At 29.9% G+C, this 17835-nt stretch overlaps 1 protein-coding gene across 2 annotated transcripts; it reads right to left on the bottom strand.

Moving 5' to 3' along the window:
- Nucleotides 1–11945: 11945 nt before the first annotated feature.
- LOC111678878 (phosphatidylinositol 4,5-bisphosphate 3-kinase catalytic subunit beta isoform) lies at nt 11946–17755 on the bottom strand. 2 transcript variants are annotated; one of them, XM_023440311.2, is made up of 10 exons: nt 17392–17755; nt 15666–15889; nt 14939–15592; nt 13983–14878; nt 13692–13898; nt 13046–13633; nt 12668–12974; nt 12439–12609; nt 12237–12356; nt 11946–12177 (listed from the first exon to the last, which is right to left on the bottom strand). In XM_023440311.2, the coding sequence occupies exons 2-10, from the start codon at nt 15807–15809 to the stop codon at nt 12049–12051; spliced, it is 3216 nt and encodes a 1071-aa protein (XP_023296079.1). In that variant the 5' UTR covers nt 15810–15889; nt 17392–17755; the 3' UTR covers nt 11946–12048. The 2 variants fall into 2 exon arrangements, with proteins under 2 accessions (XP_023296079.1, XP_046805231.1); XM_046949275.1 differs by having other exon boundaries at nt 15666–15914.
- Between the last annotated feature and the right edge of the window lie 80 nt (nt 17756–17835).

Here is a 17835-nt window from a genome sequence, read left to right on the forward strand (position 1 = left end):
GAAAAAAATAAACTATAAGTAAGTGTTTATTATAAAATAAAAACAATTATTACATATTTGTATTTTACTTTGTTTAAAATTTTAAGACTTTAGTTCTTATATTTTATAAGTTTAAACATAATTTCATAGAGATTTTTAAACGCGTTGCAACAAAATTATATTTTAAATAATAATAACGAAGGTGTATGTATATGAAACTGTATGTATTATATTTAATAAAATAACTAACTAATAGTAAATTAAAAAAAAGAAAAAACAATAATACATATATATGAAAAAAAATTGAAAAGAGAACAAAAATATATATATTTTACAAAATTTGTATTTATATAAATAATAAAAATATTTACAGATTTTACATAAATGAAATAAAATATAAATATTTTTTATAAACATTTAATAAGTGTAATTAAAATAAAGACAAACACTTTGTTATGTTTTAATATACTTTTGGTTTTTTGTTCTTTAGTATTTTTTTAAACTAAAATTCAAACAAATATTCCTTAGTTTTATTATGCTGTATGAATCTCAAATTAATGCAAAACTAAAAAAATATGATAAACAATTACATATACAAAAATATATATATATTTTTTATAATAAAATAGACTGAATTTTTATGCAAAAAAAAAAACAAAAACTAAAAATCACTGCATTTTACAGAATTTTCCACATTTTATATATAAAACAAAAGAAAAAAAAACAAAACAAAGAAAATCATTGTGCCTTTTTTGTAAACAAAAGAAAACTAAACGAAAATACTTGAGAAAACAGTAGAGAAAGAAAAAAACTATTTTGACTTGCAAAAATTTATATTTACATAAAAGTATACAACATAATTTTTTTTTTAAATCTTAACTAAAAAAATTATTATTTATCATTTTTTTTGTATTCAAATCATTGTTTTTTATAAAATTAAACTTGTATTCAATTTGCAAAACGCGCAGGCGCATTAAGGAAAATTTAAACACAAAGACAAAAAATATAAAAAAATCTTGAAAATTTGCGAACAAAAAAAAAAAAAAACATAAATTAAGAATAGTTATCGATTTTAATAAGTCGATTATCGATTGCAACCGTGTCTCAGTTGAGCTGTCACTTGCCAAATTGAAATTACAGATGACAACGAGCAACCGACAATTGTAAATTTCAGTTGTCAAACTGACAACTACAAATTTGTGGTTTTTGAAATGTTTTTCAGTAATCATTAAAGTTACTTAGGACAGGTTTTTCAGATAAAGATAATCTTCATTCTTTGGTTAAACCTGGTTTAATATACGTTTTGTGTTTTTCAGTAAAAAGGAAAGTTACCTATTATCTTAGTTTAACTGAGTGTTATTGGTCAATTAAACTTAAATTATAAGTGAGAAAACACAATTAACAAAAACAATAAAACAATGATTTAGGAAGAACAAAAACTTAATATTTTAAGTAAATTGCAATTTTCTGATTTAATTTCTATTATTTATTATTGTTTTATGTTTATTTAACATTTTTCCAAAAAAAAAAATTATTCAACAAAAGTAATATTTGCAAAAAACACCTGTTCATTGTTTATGTTTTTGAGTGAAAAGTTGGCAATACTAACAAAGTTAACTGAACTTAAATCCATAACTGAAAAACACAATCATCGGTTAAATCTGCCAAAATTTGTTCCGATTTTAATCTAACAGCAAGTTAAGCCTAGTTTAACTGAGTAGTGAGAAACCCACTCTAAGTTAACTAATCCTAGATCCATAATTGAAAAACACAATTATCGGTTAAATTCGCCTAAATTTGTTCCGAGTTTAATCTAACAGCAAGTTAAACCTACTTTAACTGAGTAGTAAGAAACCCATCCTTAGTTGCTAGTCCTTCAAAATAACCACAGATGACACAATATCGATAACTTTTTGGCAATGGCTAATGCAAGTTGCAGTTCATAATACCAAGTTTAATGTCAGTTGCGTTGACTGCTGGCAACACAACTAAAGTTTCATTGCTATCCATAATTGACCCCGTTACATTAATGTCAAAATAATTTCATAAGTAATGCAGCTATATTTTTCTATTAAATTTACTTTGAAAGTATGTAAAAACTCTTCCTCTAAATGTGAACAAATTTTAACTTTTATATTAAAAATTAAATAATATAACGTTCGCATTTAGATGAAGAGACAAAAAATGCTACAACTAAAGAATTATTTAAAATAAATGTTATGTTCACTATAGCAATTAATTTTTTTTAGTTTTATCATTTAAAAAAAAAATTCCTTTCAACAAAATCTTCTTTCAAAAATTATTATTTTTGAAACAATTATTTTGTTGTAAACCATCATATGATAGTCTAATATAAATACATAGTTTACAAGACTGAAAATCCTTAGCGTTATTAACATCTGTTTTTTTGTGTTTAGGCTGGTCACCTTAGCCTTGCAGAAATACTTGTTTAAGATTTCTTTTAACAAAATCTTCCTTCAAAAATTATGATTTTTGAAGCAATTATTTTGTTGTAAACTTAGTAGAGGGGCCAGCCTTGCAATTATTGATAGTAGAACATAAATAAATAGTAATCATTAGCGTTCATCATTTTTTTCCTTCATCAAAATCTTCTTTCAAAAATCATGATTTTTGAAACAACTTTTTTGTTGTAAACACCATGGCAATTATATATTGTCTAACATTATTACATAATTTACAAGACTAAGGGCGGGTTTCTTACTACTCAGTTAAACTAGGCTTAACTTGCTGTTATATTAAACTCGGAACAAATTTATTCGGACTTTAACCGATGATTGTGTTCTTTTTCAGTTTTGGATTTAAGTTCAGTTAACTTTGTTAGTATTGCCAACTTTTCACTCAAAAACATAAACAATGAACAGCTGTTTTTTTTTGCAAATAATACTTTTGTAAAATGATGTTAAATAAACATTTAAAACAATAATAAATAAAACAAAACAAATCATAAAATTGTAATTTATATAAAATATTAAGTTTTTGTTCTTCCGAAATCATTGTTTTATTTTTTTTGTTAGTTGTGTTTTCTCACTTATAACTTAAGTTTAATTGAGCATTATCGCTCAGTTAAACTAAGATAACAAGTAACGTTACTGTTTATTGAAAAACACAAAAATATATTAAACTAGGTTTATACAAAGAATGTAGATTATCTTTATCTGAAAAACATAAACAAAGAAAGATTATCTTCATTTTTTGGTTAAACATGTTTTAGTATATGTTTCGTGTTTTTCAGTAATCAATAAAGTTGCTTGGTATCTTAACTTAACTGAGTTCAATTGGCCAATTAAACGAAAACAATAAAATAATGAATTCGGAAGAAGAAAAACTTAATATTTTAAGTAATATTCTGATTTCTTTTATCGATATTATTACTATTTTAAATGTTTATTTATAATTATTCTAAAATTTTACATTTCAAAAGTGATATTTGCAAAAAACAGCTGTTCATTGTTTATGTTTTTATCTGAAAAGTTGGCAGTACTAACTAAGTTAACTGATCCCAGATCCATAACACAATCATTGGTTAAAGTCCGAATAAATTTGTTCCGAGTTTAATTTAACAGCAAGTTAAGCCTAGTTTATGAAACCCGCTCTTATTGTTTACATTTATTAGTAGTTAGTTGTTAGTCAGTTAAAATAACTACAGATGACACAATAACGATAACTTTTGGCCAATCAATGAAAGTTGACGTTGATAATAGTTAATTTTATGTCAGTCGAGTTGACTAGACTGAAGTTTTGGTTAACATCCCTAATCGACTCATACATTTTCAACTTCTTTGTAAATCTGCAAGACTATATACTACATAATTAAATAACTTTTTGGTTTGCAAATTTTCAACATTTTTTCCCCCTCAAACTCTTAAAACTTTCAGAAGATCTTATGACAAAATATATAATAAACAGAAAAATTCATCAAGGACTTTAAATGTACAAAAACTTAAAGAAAATATTATATGTATTTTTATTAAAAACACAGGCACCTCAAAACTAAATTTCAAAAATATTATAATTATAAAAATAAAATGCAGTGTTAAATGATAATGTTTTATTAATATTTAACTAAAGAAAAAACATACAAAAAATTCCTACAAAGACAAAAAATATATTTATTAAAAAAAAAACAACACAATACTAATAGTATGTATATGAATATTTATAATATATAAAAAAAATATTAAAAAAAATATATATTTGAAAAACCAAATTTTAAGAAAAAAAGATATCGTTAAAAACGTCTATATATATTAATACAATTATTATTTCTTTTTTAGAATTATATAAAACAAAATAATGTACAGTATTTTTATAAAAGACAAACAAACAAAAATTAAGTATGTAATAAATAGGATGAAGAAGCATAGGCAATTTTTTCAGATAATCTACCTTTATTGTTTAAACCTATAGTTTAATATATGTTTTGTGTTTTTCAGTAAATAGTAACGTTACTTATTATCTTAGTTTAACTGAGTGTTATTGGCCAATTAAACTCAAGTTATAATAAAACAAAAACAATAAAATAATCATTTTGGAAAAACAAAAACTTCATATTTTAAGTTAATTGCAATTTTCTGATTTGTTTTATCAATGTTATTATTGTTTTAAATGTTTATTTAATTTTTTTCTAAAATTTTTCATTCTACAAAAGTTATGTTTGCAAAAAACAGCTGTTTATTGTTTATTTTTTTGATTAAAAAGTTGACAATACTAACAAAGTTAACTGATCCTAGATCCATAACTGCAAAAAACAATCATCGTTTAAAGTCCACCTAAATTTGTTCCGAGTTTAATCTAACAGCAAGTTAAGCATAGTTTAACTGAGTAATAAGAAACCCACCCGTAGGCGGGATAAAGAATGTTGATTATCTTTATCTGAAAAAAACCCGCCCTTAGTGTTTCTTTTGTAAGAAAGTCGTTACTAAACTGTGCTCAAGAAATTTAAGGAGTATCATACATGTGATCATACATTTGCATGAATGAAAGAGTACAAGAGCGTTCATTGCTTTAGGGCGGGTTTCTTACTCCTCAGTTAAACTAGTCTTAACTTGCTGTTAGATTAAAATCGAAACAAATTTAGGTGGACTTTAACCTATGATTGGGTTTTTCAGTTTAGGATTTAAGTTCAGTTAACTTTGTTAGTATTGGCAACTTTTCACTCAAAAACATAAACAATAAACAGCTGTTTTTTTGCAAATATTACTTTTGTAAAATGGAAAATTTTGAAAAAATGTTAAATAAACATTTAAAACAATAATAAATAAAACAAAACAAATCAGAAAACTGAAATTTACTTGAAATATTATGTTTTTGTTCTTCCGAAATCATTGTTTTTGTTAATTGTGTGTTCTCACATATAACTTAGGTTTAATTGGCCAATTACACTCAGTTAAACTTAGATAATAAGTAACTTTACTGGTTACTGAAAAACACAAAACACATATTGAACTATGTTTAAACAAAGAATGTAGATTATCTTTATCTGAAAAACCCGCCCTTAGTGTTTCTTTTGTAAGAAAGTGGTTACTAAACTGTGCTCAAGAAATCTAAGGAGTATCATACATGTGAGCATACATATGCATGAATGAAAGAGGACAAGAGCGTTCATTGCTTTAGTGTTTTGTGTTGTAAGACAGTCGTCACTAAACTGTCCTCAAGTAATCTAAAGTGTAGACACTTAAGTGAAAATGTTCATGGCATTGACTCCTTTTTGTTTTCAATGGGGCAAAAATAAACTTTCTGGGATAAGCACATGTTAAAAGCATTTCTAGTTTTCTGCTATAGCCTTCCTAGTAATTACTGGGCGGGCTTTATAGTATATATGTTTTCTAAGAGGAAGATAGTTATTTTTTTCAAAATTTAAAAAAAAATTGAAATAATTTATAAATCTAAATGTATATCCTTATTTATTACATACATACATGTTTTTAAAAATAAAGCAAAACCACCCATCCACACACACACACAAAACATATTCCATGAAAATTAGAATTTTCACACACAATGTTTTAATTTTTTTTTAAATTAAAACAAAAAATTAATACAATTCAACGCGTTTTATGTAAACAATATTTACTTTTTAATGTTTATTATAATTTTTAAATATTTAATAGAATTTCCAAACAACAAATATTAATTTCTTTTAAAAAAAATTCCTCTATTCTTTTCTTCATTCATTCATAAAACAAAAACTAAATAAAACATGTAGTTGTTTTCATAATTCCCTTATTTTTATATTTTATTATTATTATTATTTTTTTAATAATAATATTATTAATAAATACTTGTACATGTTAAGTATGTAAGTTTAAATATTTTTTTAAAACTAAATTTTATTTTAAAAAATTTTTGTAACATAATTTTTTTTTAATTTTATTATTACTTAGCTAAATATAAACTACAAGTTTTGTTTATATTTATTATTTTATTTAAAAAAACATTTTTGTATTTCTTATACATTTTTTAGTTTAAATAATTTACTGTATTTCCCCCCTATTTTTTTTTAAATTTAATTAGGTTTCATAAAGTAATTGCTAATGTTATATTTAATTTTATTAAAAAAACAAAACTAAAAAATTAAAAAAAAAAAAATGAAAAAGGCAAAGCAAACAATTAATCTAGTTTTTAACATAATTTTATTTTATATTAAAATTAAAATAAAAACAACAAAAAATTTAACTTTTTTTATATATACATATACAGACATATATTTATAGTTGTAATAATAATTAACTAAAAAGAAAAAAAAAACAAATATTTTGCTTATGTATTTTGATAAATGTCGGAGAAACAAATATATGTATATGTTTATGTATTTTAAAAATATATATAAAATATAAATATATTTAAAAAAAAACCAATAAAATAAAAAAAAATACTTGCCACGTTTTTCTTTTAATATTCATTCTTAATGTAAAACAGGTAGGTGTAATTAAAAATTTCAATATTCTTCGGGTAGTAAAACTAACACGGCTCAAAACTTTGTAATCCACAGACCAGAGGCCGAATGCGTGATTAAGGACGTGGTTTTCACATAAAGATAATCTACATTCTTTGTTTAAATCTATTTTAATATATGTTTTGTATTTTTCAGTAAACAGTAAAATTACTTATTATCTTAGTTTAACTGAGGGCGGGTTTCTTACTACTCAGTTAAACTAGGCTTAACTTGCTGTTGCAAAATTTTTCATTTTGCAAAAGTATTATTTGCAAAAAACAGCTGTTCTTCATTATACCCTACACCACTATAGTGGGGAGGGTATTATACGTTTGTGCTGATGTTTGTAACATACAAAAATATTGGTCCAATACCCACCTTAAAGTATACCGATCGATTCAGAATCTTTTTTTGAGTCGATTAAGACATGTCCGTCCGTCCGTCTGTCCGGCTGGCTGTCCATGTAAACCTTGTGCCCAAGGTACATGCCGTAATTTTCAAGATAATTTGATGAAATTTGGACCAAACAGGTTTTTTGGCACAAGGACGAAGCCTATTGAAAATGGTTGAAATCGGTCCATTATTTCACCTAGCCCCCATACAACCGTACCTCCCGATTTGAACTTTTTATGCTATAATTACGTCAAATATTCCGCTATATCTCTAAAAATTGGCACAAATAAGTTTTATATAAGTATAAATGATACTGCAGATTTTCGTAAGGATCGGCCTATATTTGACCCTAGCCCCCATACAAACCCCCCTGCAAAAAATGACTTAAACGTCTAAAATTGACTTGTAACCATTTGTATCGCAATGAAACTCAACAAAACTAACTGTTATTTAGAAATATATCCTTTTCCCAAATTTACCGAGGATCGGCCCATATTTGACCTATATAAAGCCTTATTTAGAAATTTTAGTTTTTTATCAATAAATGGCTTAAATATTTTGGAATTATGGTAATATTCAACATAAAAGTTTCTTTACAAAAAATAAAAATTTTATAAAAAGTAAAAATTTTAAAAATATACTCATGGTGTAGGGTATTATATGGTCGGCCATGCCCGACTATACTTTCCTACTTGATGTATGTTAAAAATGAGGATTATTTAAAAAAATAAAGCATTTTTAACTTTATTTCGGAATATTTTTACTTTTTTTTGGCAAAAAAAGAAATTTTTTTAAGAGGGCTCAAAGGGAAGTAGGGCAAAATATGGTCCTGTTCTTAAAAATGTTGGTATTTTATTATTTATGTAGAATTTAATAGTGTTATTACTTTTTGTAAGTGAATTTTGACCTTTAAGTCATTTTCTGAAGGGGAGTTTGTATGGGGGATAGGGTCAAATGAAGCCCGATCATTACAAAAATCGGTAGTGTCATTTAAAGTTCTATAAAACTAACTTTTGTCGACTTTTGTTAACATAATAGATCATTTAAATTAATTATAAGCCAAAAGGCTCTATTTGGGGGGTACGGTTGTATGGGGGCTAGTCGAAATAATGGACCGATTTTAACCATTTTCAATAGGCTTCGTCCTTGGGCCAAAAGAAGCGTGTGTGCCAAATTTCATTCAATTATCTTGAAAGTTGCGGCCTGTACCTTGCACACAAGGTTTACATGGACAGCCAGCCAGCCAGACGGTCGGACATAGCTTAATCGACTCAGCAAATGATTCTAAGCCGATTGGTATACTTTATGGTGGGTATAGGACGCCAAAAGTCCGCCAAAATTTGTTCCGAGTTTAATCTAACAGCACGTCAAGCCTAGTTTAAGTGAGTAGTAAAAAACGCACCCTAATTAAAAAAATTGAATTTGTTTTCATTTTTCAGAATTTTTTTTTCAATACTAACGACTATTCGACCACATGGGAGTTTCTTGTAACACTTTGACTGTGACCGATAGTTCTTTCCTAGAAAAAACACTTTCACTTTTTTACAGCTGTCGCTTGTTTGACAATCTTAAGTCTAGTATTACTTGTGTCGTTCCAGAGCTAATTATCGTGGACGGTAATGAGATGCGCTTAATACAAATTTAAACTCAGAATTTGTTAACGAGATGTGGGTTAGCTTAATGTTTGAAAAATTACTTTTTCGTCATAGTCGAGACGTGAAAACACGTTTTAATTAGGTTGGCAGTTTATCATTATCATATTGCCAGTTTTTCAAACGTATGTCCGGAGAAAGTCCACCAAACGACCTATACCTTGCTGTTGCTTATCTCCACGAAATACATCAGTTCTTCACTGCGCGTAACCTGCAATTATTACCAGCGAAGTCGCCAACAACACTTTTTACCACCTGGACAAAGGAAGAAAACCTTTACATTGGCATCGTTGTCGATGGAGTTCTAATTTCGACTGTGCACGACCCAAAATTATTGGGGATCTCATTTATTAGCCTCTTTACTTCCTCAGTTCACGCAGAAATTGCGAAGTAGAAACAAGGTCTTCAAAGCGCTAGCCGGCAGCACTTAGGGTATGGATAAACAAACCTTGTTGGCTACATATAAAACAATTGGATGGTCTGTGGTTAATTATGCTGCTCCAGTGTGGTCACCTTCGCTCTGTGATACCCAGTGGAGAAATATTCAAAGCTGCCAAAATGCCGACCGAAACGAAGGTCCTCCAAGTCATCCCAACTTTAACAGCACACAGTTGGATGCTTCACCGAGGCGTGTCAGAAAGAATTTTCGTATATACCAGGAAAACATATGCAGATATGTGCAGGTTCCACTGGATCAGTCATCGTATACAGAAGATTTGAACGGCATTAAATATGAGGTCTCATCCAGTTAAAGTAGCCCAGTTTTTAGGCTTGAACATTGATGTGGAACTCCCCAACTATCTCTGCCAAAGGTTTATGATTATGTATTTTGTTTTTTCAATTTCTGTCTGAGCATGAATGAAAAATCTCAATTTTTGATGAAATTTTCAGAGGTTGTCTCGGATTTTGCTCATATCTCCGTTATTTATGGACCGATTTTGCTGATTTGAAATAGCAATTTTCCCGAAAGCATGTCTAACACAATAATTGAAGATTCGGATCTCGCCGATAGCTGGGTTCCTTTAAAAACTGATTTCAACAAACATACAGACGGACATGGCTTAATCAACTCCGCTATCTAAAAGAATCAAGATTAAACTTATATATACCCTTCTCACCCCTAGGGGCATGTTACCTTGGTGAAGCCTCAACCTTAGTGTTATTGCAATCCCGGGGAAAAAGATGTGTTCCCAATACCTCAGTCTGACCGGGAATATAAATTGGTACAGTCTACTACCTGGCTAAGCCTTTGCATAGATTGAAAAAGGTCATACTAGAGCCCCGTATAATCTGGTACTACGGGTGGCGAGTAGCCCGCAGAACTATGTCCTGACTGGTCAGTTGGTTGAGGTTCCTTCTGGATCCATGCGGGGAGAGAATGTTGGTGTAAGGTCTGGTAAACATAATGGATTGAATAATTCTCTCTTCGAACAGGTCAGTGTACAAAGCGTCATATGCTGGTTACCTAAACCCGATCGATTTTGGGACGCCGATCGCGTTATGAGACAGGGGCATATGCTGGGGAATTGTCAGGTAAGCATTCAATGGTTGCCTGTCAGATCGATCTTTATGATCATGAGTATAGAACTGATGCGATGGATTGTTTGAACGATTGAGAAATTCTCCATATATTGGAGATTAGTATTGATTTAGTATGCCTTCTTCGATTCGGGGAAATTTCTCGGTGCTGTTGCCATTTCAACAACTATTGTCGTGTCAATTATTGAAATTATTGACTTTGGAATTCTTACTTCCTTTGTCACATTATCGGTTCATAAAGATGCGAGATTAGTATTGATTTAGTATGCCTTCTTCGCTTCGGGATAATTCCTCGGTGCTGTTGCCATCTCAACAGGATATATTGATACATGCTACGCAACTATTTGTCGTGGCAATTATTGAAATTATTGACGTTGGAATTCCTCCTTTCTTTGTCACATTATCGGTTCATAAAAAAAGCGATCCTGATTCATTTGTTGGATATTTCGGACTACCAAATACGTCTCTAGGTGCTGTTGCCGAATCAACACAGGCCATCCCATCTACGTGGTTATAAACGGAAGTGATGTTTTTACATCTCAGAAGTTAAGCAACGGAGCAGCAATGATTAATGATTAGATAGCTCGAGTACTTCAGCAAAGTGTTTGTACATAGACCGGTCAAATCTATTCTCTTTTAAAGGATTCAGAGGCGATGGTAGACCGTTGTCAAGTCTACCCAGTGGATGAAAAAGACCACTGTGGGATAGGGCATCATGCCTGGTATTAACGTAAAGCACTTCGACATTCATACCCTTCGCACGAAGGTGAAGGGTATAAAAAATAAAACCATATCATTTAATTTTATTTTAATAATTAAAGTTATATTGATTTAAATTTATTAATATAAGTTCATTGTAATTTAAGATTTTTTTTTTATTTTCTTTTGTATTTTTTTTTTATATTATTAATAAAATGTGATTTATTTAATTCATAATGAAGTTGATTTATTTTTTTTTTTTAAGTCTAAAGTTTTGTGTTGAACACTTTTTTATGTATTTTTTGTTTTGTTTTTTATTTAATGCATGTTTTGTTTTTAATTTGTTTTAATTACTCAAAATAATTACAATAGTTTGTTTGTTTATTTGTTTTGAAACTTTTTTCTATGAGGAAATTTTACAAATGAAAAACAATTAAATTTAAGAAACGAAAAAAAATCCAACAAAAAAAATATAAAATTAAAAATGAAAATTATAAAAAAAATATATATAATTATAATTAATATTAAAAAAGTAATAAAGAACATAAACCAAAAAAAAATGTTTTTACTTTTTTTCTTGTTTTGTTGCTAAATATGTATGTATGTATATATAAGCACAATTAAATGTACAATTATGTATAATAGTCGAGCGTTTAGGATGTTATTAATTGTTGTTTGTTTGTTTGTTGGTGTTGTTATGGTTAGTTTTTTACGTTTGTTTGTTTTTATCTTTCTTTTCGAGATGATCATGCAGTGTTTGTTGTGATTGGTAAATGATTTGAGGTTGGGATTTAAGATTTATAAGTATTTCTCGCTTTCAAAATTTTCTATTTATTGTTTGTTATTTTTGGAGAAATTATGAGAAGCCCAATTTAGTGAAGTTTTCCAGGAATTGGCTAAAGCCTCGCTAAATTTTGAACGGAAATGTTCAAGAGCTTTTTCTTCACTATATTCTAAAACCTGTAAAGGAAGGAATATAAAATATAAATGTTTCAATAATCATAAATAAATAATCTTACCAAAGTCTCTTTTAAATAATTTAAATCTTTTTCAGATGATAATTCTGGTAAACCCGTTGATATCATCATACTAAATAGTGAAAGTATAAGGCAGCCGTGTTTGCGTAAAACCAAAAATGCCTATAAAGTAAACAAAAAAAAAAAACAACAATAAATTGAAAATCCTTTCTATGAACACTTGACTTGATGAACAAACGTTTACCTTTTCACACATATTTTGGAATAAAAGAAATTCTTCAGCCATACGATCGGCACGACCCTTATTAATGACATACACAAAATCGTGTGTCAAAACAAATGGTACACGTTCACGACGCACACCAAACTTCTCTTTGAAATGACCCAATATATGGCCAAAATCAATATGGAAAAGCTAGAGAAATGTAAATTTAATGAAATAAATAAAACAAATAATCTTAAGAAAAACTTACTTGACCATTACGTTTAACCATAATATTATCTGAATGACGATCAGCTACACCCAAAACGTATGTGGCTACACAATAACCAGCACAACTTAAAGTAAATTCCTTAACGGCTTTGTTCATTTCCTCTTCGGTTTTATTGTACTCTTTAAGCCAACTATATAGGGAGCCTTTTTTAAAGGGCGATGTAGCCGAAAACATACCCTTCTCTTTTTGTATATTGGCTATAGTTTCGGCATTGAGCACTACTTCTATCATACCCAAGCGGCGCTCCATACTAATGCAATTGTAGATGTTCATGCGAAAGTCCATGCTGTAGGAAACCAATTTGTTTTATTAATAATTTGTTATTTAGTTTTGTTTTTTTGTTATTTTATAAATTACCCTTCATTTTTCCACAATTGATCCATTACCCTTAGCATTTGTAGTGTTAACATATCCTGTCTTAAGTCATCACCATTTTTAAAGATTATATAAATATCATTACAATTTTGATCGGCATTCTCGAATACAATCCACAGCGGACGCATTTTTGAGTCCATTACTTTACATTTTTCCGGCTTAACACCCTTACAGCGAAAGCTGGGATTCAAGGGATTCTGTATGCTTTGGAAGACACCACTGTTGCGCTGATTGCGTAAAAATTCCTGTAACAGATTTCTTACTTTCTCTTTGCCGCCCTTTTTCGCTAGCACTGAACCCTGTTTTAGTTTCTCTAAAACATGCAGCTGTTTGCGCAACAGCGGTACGTGTGGTTTACAACCTTTGAGATAAGCTTCAAGCAATAAACCGAAACGTGTTTGCATTGAAGGTGTTTGCATTTCGGAGCGTAAATGCCAAAAGAAATAGTGACCGATACGTTGATTGCGCAAAGCTCGCTCTAGGACAAATGTGGTGAGTGCACAATCTAAATAAGATTCATGTTTCATTGCCTGTACCAATTGCAGCAGATACAGCAAAAGTTCCTCGTCTCTGTTTGAAAATTGTATTTTTATTTATTTATCTTGTTTTGTTTATTTATTTAACTTACTTTAATTTATTTAGACAACGAATGGCAAAATTTCTCACTGCTGGATCGGGATAGGCATAATCTAGTAATTCTAAGGAACGTTCTACAGATATAATGGGCCATTCTTTAAGTAGCAGCCACATTTCGGCCACTTCATCGCGTTCATTCCAATTAACACAATGTAAAAGTATAGAAAGCTCTTCGGGTTCATCTTGTTTGATGGCGTATCTAAAATAATAATATGAATATTAGTAAGCCAGATCACAGTGAATACTAACAGCCGAGATCCACTTAGTCAATTGAACTACTAACCTCTTCTCCCATATATCATTACGATCTTGATCGTGCATTTCATAAAGTTTATTAATAGTACGTGAATACTGTGATAGAACTTTGCTAACGGTAGCCGCTCCATCCTGAGATGAACCGCGACTGAGAGGCTCTTTGCAAGCAGCTAATTTGGAGGCATATTGTAGGACTGTCTCTTCCGAAGGATACTGTATATTATCGTAACCGTAATTATGGAATGTGAGTTGTACCACAGCACACTCATCTTTACGTGGATTTGGTTCAATGGTGCCCAACGGATGAAATATCTCATCCGATTGTATATCGTCGGCATACGTCCAGGTGTGTAGCGTTTGACATCCCGTTTTCAATTGATGCTTATAATCGAATAGTGTGGTATTGACCCAGGCCAACGAGTTGACATTAACATTGCCGTCTTTTAATATTGTATTCTCTTTGCTAGCGTTTGAGTGTTTCTTCGAACGTGATGTCTTTGTCACTTCATAGATCACCATACAGAGTCGAGTCATGCGTGGCAAGTTTTGTAGGGGAATATCTAAGACAATGTCCTTGTCAAAGGTAAATGAACGATTATTACTGCTGGCAATGTCGACCGAATGTTGAGCGCACAACTTGTGCTCGCCATGATAGAGACCGATGTGTACGCCAACTTTAATGCCTCTGGCCAAATCACAGTTAACATTATCAATGCGATGCAGTCGCAAACGAAAATGACTGTCGATTTCCCATGAACTTTTTATTTTTCGTTTTACCATTTCATTTGATTGATGGCGCAGACTTTCGGGTTTTGGTGGTCTCTTGGGGGCAGCATATAATTCCTGTTTATAGCTAATATATGAAGGTAGGGTATGTATGGGTTTGAGTACAACATTGGGAACTTCTGAACCAGAAAGGCTTTCCTATATGTAATTACAATGCATTAAATAATGTTTAAAAGCTTTAGTTGTCGAATAACTCACCTGTATATAAATAAATTGTATTAGTGGATATTCACCAAACAAGTATTCGTCACGACCGCGCACTTTCAATATGTAGTCCGATGCTCGATCACTAACTTTTATTTGAGATTTACGAACTTTCGATAGAGCCAAATCTACCAGAGTTCGTGGTGTATGCTGATCACTGACAGAGATCGTAAATGAGGTTTCATCATTTTCCAACTTAACAACAACTAAAAAATTTGAATTGCGAAAACGTGTACGTATTATTTCCGGCATTACGGGATTATTTGCCAAACGTAACGGATGCTCGTACAACAATTTATCTGTCCAGCGATATTTGGAACGCTCCAATTCGATTTCATCACATAACAGTGTCATTTTACGCCGGAAATCATCCTCTTCGGGACTTCGCTGCGCACTATAGTCTTCGAATGATTTACCAATCATATTACTCACCAATTTCGATAGCTCATAATCACTGGAAATTGCAGTAGTTTCACTGCGTTCGCCCAAGCGCAAAAGGCAGAAATAAGGCTGAACTTCACATAAACGTTTTGTTTCATCTGTAAATGGTTCGACTAGTGCAATGGCCGATATACCACTGACCTCATAATCGCAAGCATCTTTGATAAGATTGTGAAGTGGATAATTTTTTGATTGTTTAACCATTTCCTTAAATAGAATAGAGTATAAAAATTTGTTTAATTATTACATAATTGTTTATAATGATTTAGTTATTTATTACCGTTTTTATTTCTCTAATGGTGGCAGTAGCGGGTACACTCAGAGTTAGAAATATGCCATTCGGTAGAAAACATTTGAGTTCCACATCTGGTGGATCATTTTTCCAGGTATCTATGGAAAATGATGGACCTGCCAACGGTGCCATTTTCTATTGTTGTGAATATAAAATAGGCAAGACGTTGGCTATAAGCAAAAATATATACCTCCGAAGAACTTAAACAATTGCTAAAAATAGAATAAACAATAAAGACTATTCATAGTTGATCAAAATTAGTTGATATTTCTTGTTACTATATCAGTTGTAGATATATTGTTCTGAGAAATTGTTTAATCTGTCGTTTATAGACTCGATTATTTAGATTGGATACAATCGAAATCAAAAAGTAGAAATTTTTAATGTTTTTTATGCAGTTTGTAAGTTCCTTTTGCTATCTCTGATGTTAACTCAGCTAGAGCTATATCAACTGAAAATTGTTCCTAAGAATGAACTATCAACAATACTAAACTCTAATAGATTGCAACTTTTATAACCTTTCATGAGGTTTTCATTAAGTTCCAGACTTATTTTACTTTACATGAAAGAAAATATATATATTTGAGCAGATTAGCGATCAATGTCCGAGATCGTTATTAATTCAACAATTTCTAAGCTAATCGGTTAACGTACCACCTGGCGTTAATGAGATATTCTCATTTGTCGAGAGTATTCAGCATCAGAATCTGATGCATGCGATGAATAGTCATATGCAACGTCAACAGGTATTGTATCACCAAGATAATATTATGTTGTTTAAAAGATAATAATTTGGTTTTCTCGTGTAAATGTTCAACATTTCATCTTGACACATCTGGTTGCGGTTCGGAAGCTTTTATGTTATACCGTTTTCAAACCTTTTCATTGAGATTCAAATGGGGCAACATATGGACCTCATATAGAGATTTAAGAACCTTGTTCCCATTTCTAAACTTCTGTTAGATGGTGTTTGTGTGTGCTGCAAATTAAGGATGCAAATGTTTTGTTTGGGTTTGAACCGTCGGGATAGTACGACCATCGACAGAGAAATTCTCATTTGTATTCTTTTTTGCCTTTCTTTTTATCAAATAATGGGCAACAACAAATAGTGAAGACTATAGTTAACAATATGTCCGCAACAGTTAATAAATATTTCTTTGTTTATTATGATTTGAAAGGAATTAACTCAAACAAATGCATACATACATACACATGTACAATGTAAGTAGTTAGAAAACATTAATTTTATGGGTACCAAACAAAACATAAACAAACTTGTACTATTTGTACAAAATGACGAATACAAAAAATAAATATCCTTTACACCGCATGTGCGCTAAAATAAACCAAATAGTTAGTAAAAATTAAAAAAAAACACCTTGAGTAACTTCTTCTTCAATAAATAGACTTGTAGTAAAAACAAAAAGAAAACTATTTGGCTACCCCCTCTCCACACACATTGCAAAACAGAAAATCCCACAACAACAAAAAACAAGTAATAAAAACAAAAACCTTTTTTACGTTTGTAAGTGTACTTTGATAAAGCAGCGCTGTTAACGTCTATATCTTTGACGTTGTCGTCGAAAGTTTAATGTCGCACCCAAACTAATGAAAAAAAAACACACTCATCTTCAATTCTTTGGAAGTCTCAATAAATAAACCAAATCTTATTTAAATGCAATGTTTTGGTTTAATTTTAAAAAATCACACATACCTTATTCTTAATTTATATTAAACGTTTCTACACTTAGTTTTATCGTTAATATTTGTCCAATACAGGATGAAAAATAAATTCCTTTCTTTTTTTTCTGCTTTTTCTTATTCCAAACTGTGCGCACCTCACTGTTTTCTAAGAATTTTTTTCTGACTTGTTTTTCACTTAACAATTTGCTGTTCAATTTTATAAGAATTTAATAAACTCATATTGAATACGTTTTCTGCATGGAAACACTTAAAATTTCTTAATAATTTTACTATTTTTTGATAACTTTTTGTAGTGGAAAAAAGAATAATAAACTTTTTTTCGTGGATTTTTCCTTTTCACGTATTTTTTATTTTTCTATTTGTCGTCTACTTGAATATATTTATTGTCGTCTTTACTTTGTCTGACATTTTACATTACATTCACATATAGAGATAATACAGAGTTGTATTGTGG

Source organism: Lucilia cuprina, chromosome 4 (assembly GCF_022045245.1).
Source record: "Lucilia cuprina isolate Lc7/37 chromosome 4, ASM2204524v1, whole genome shotgun sequence".
Classification (NCBI taxonomy): domain Eukaryota; kingdom Metazoa; phylum Arthropoda; class Insecta; order Diptera; family Calliphoridae; genus Lucilia; species Lucilia cuprina.

Bases quoted from the DNA above. Each gene is read 5' to 3' on its own strand.
- LOC111678878 (XM_023440311.2), bottom strand. From the start codon at position 15,809: ATGGCACCGTTGGCAGGTCCATCATTTTCCATAGATACCTGGAAAAAT. The intron at 12,610-12,667 runs GTAAGTTTTTCT...ACATTTCTCTAG, and splicing joins TGGTTAAACGTAATGGTCAA to CTTTTCCATATTGATTTTGG. The intron at 12,178-12,236 runs GTAAGATTATTT...CTTCCTTTACAG, and splicing joins ATTATTTAAAAGAGACTTTG to GTTTTAGAATATAGTGAAGA.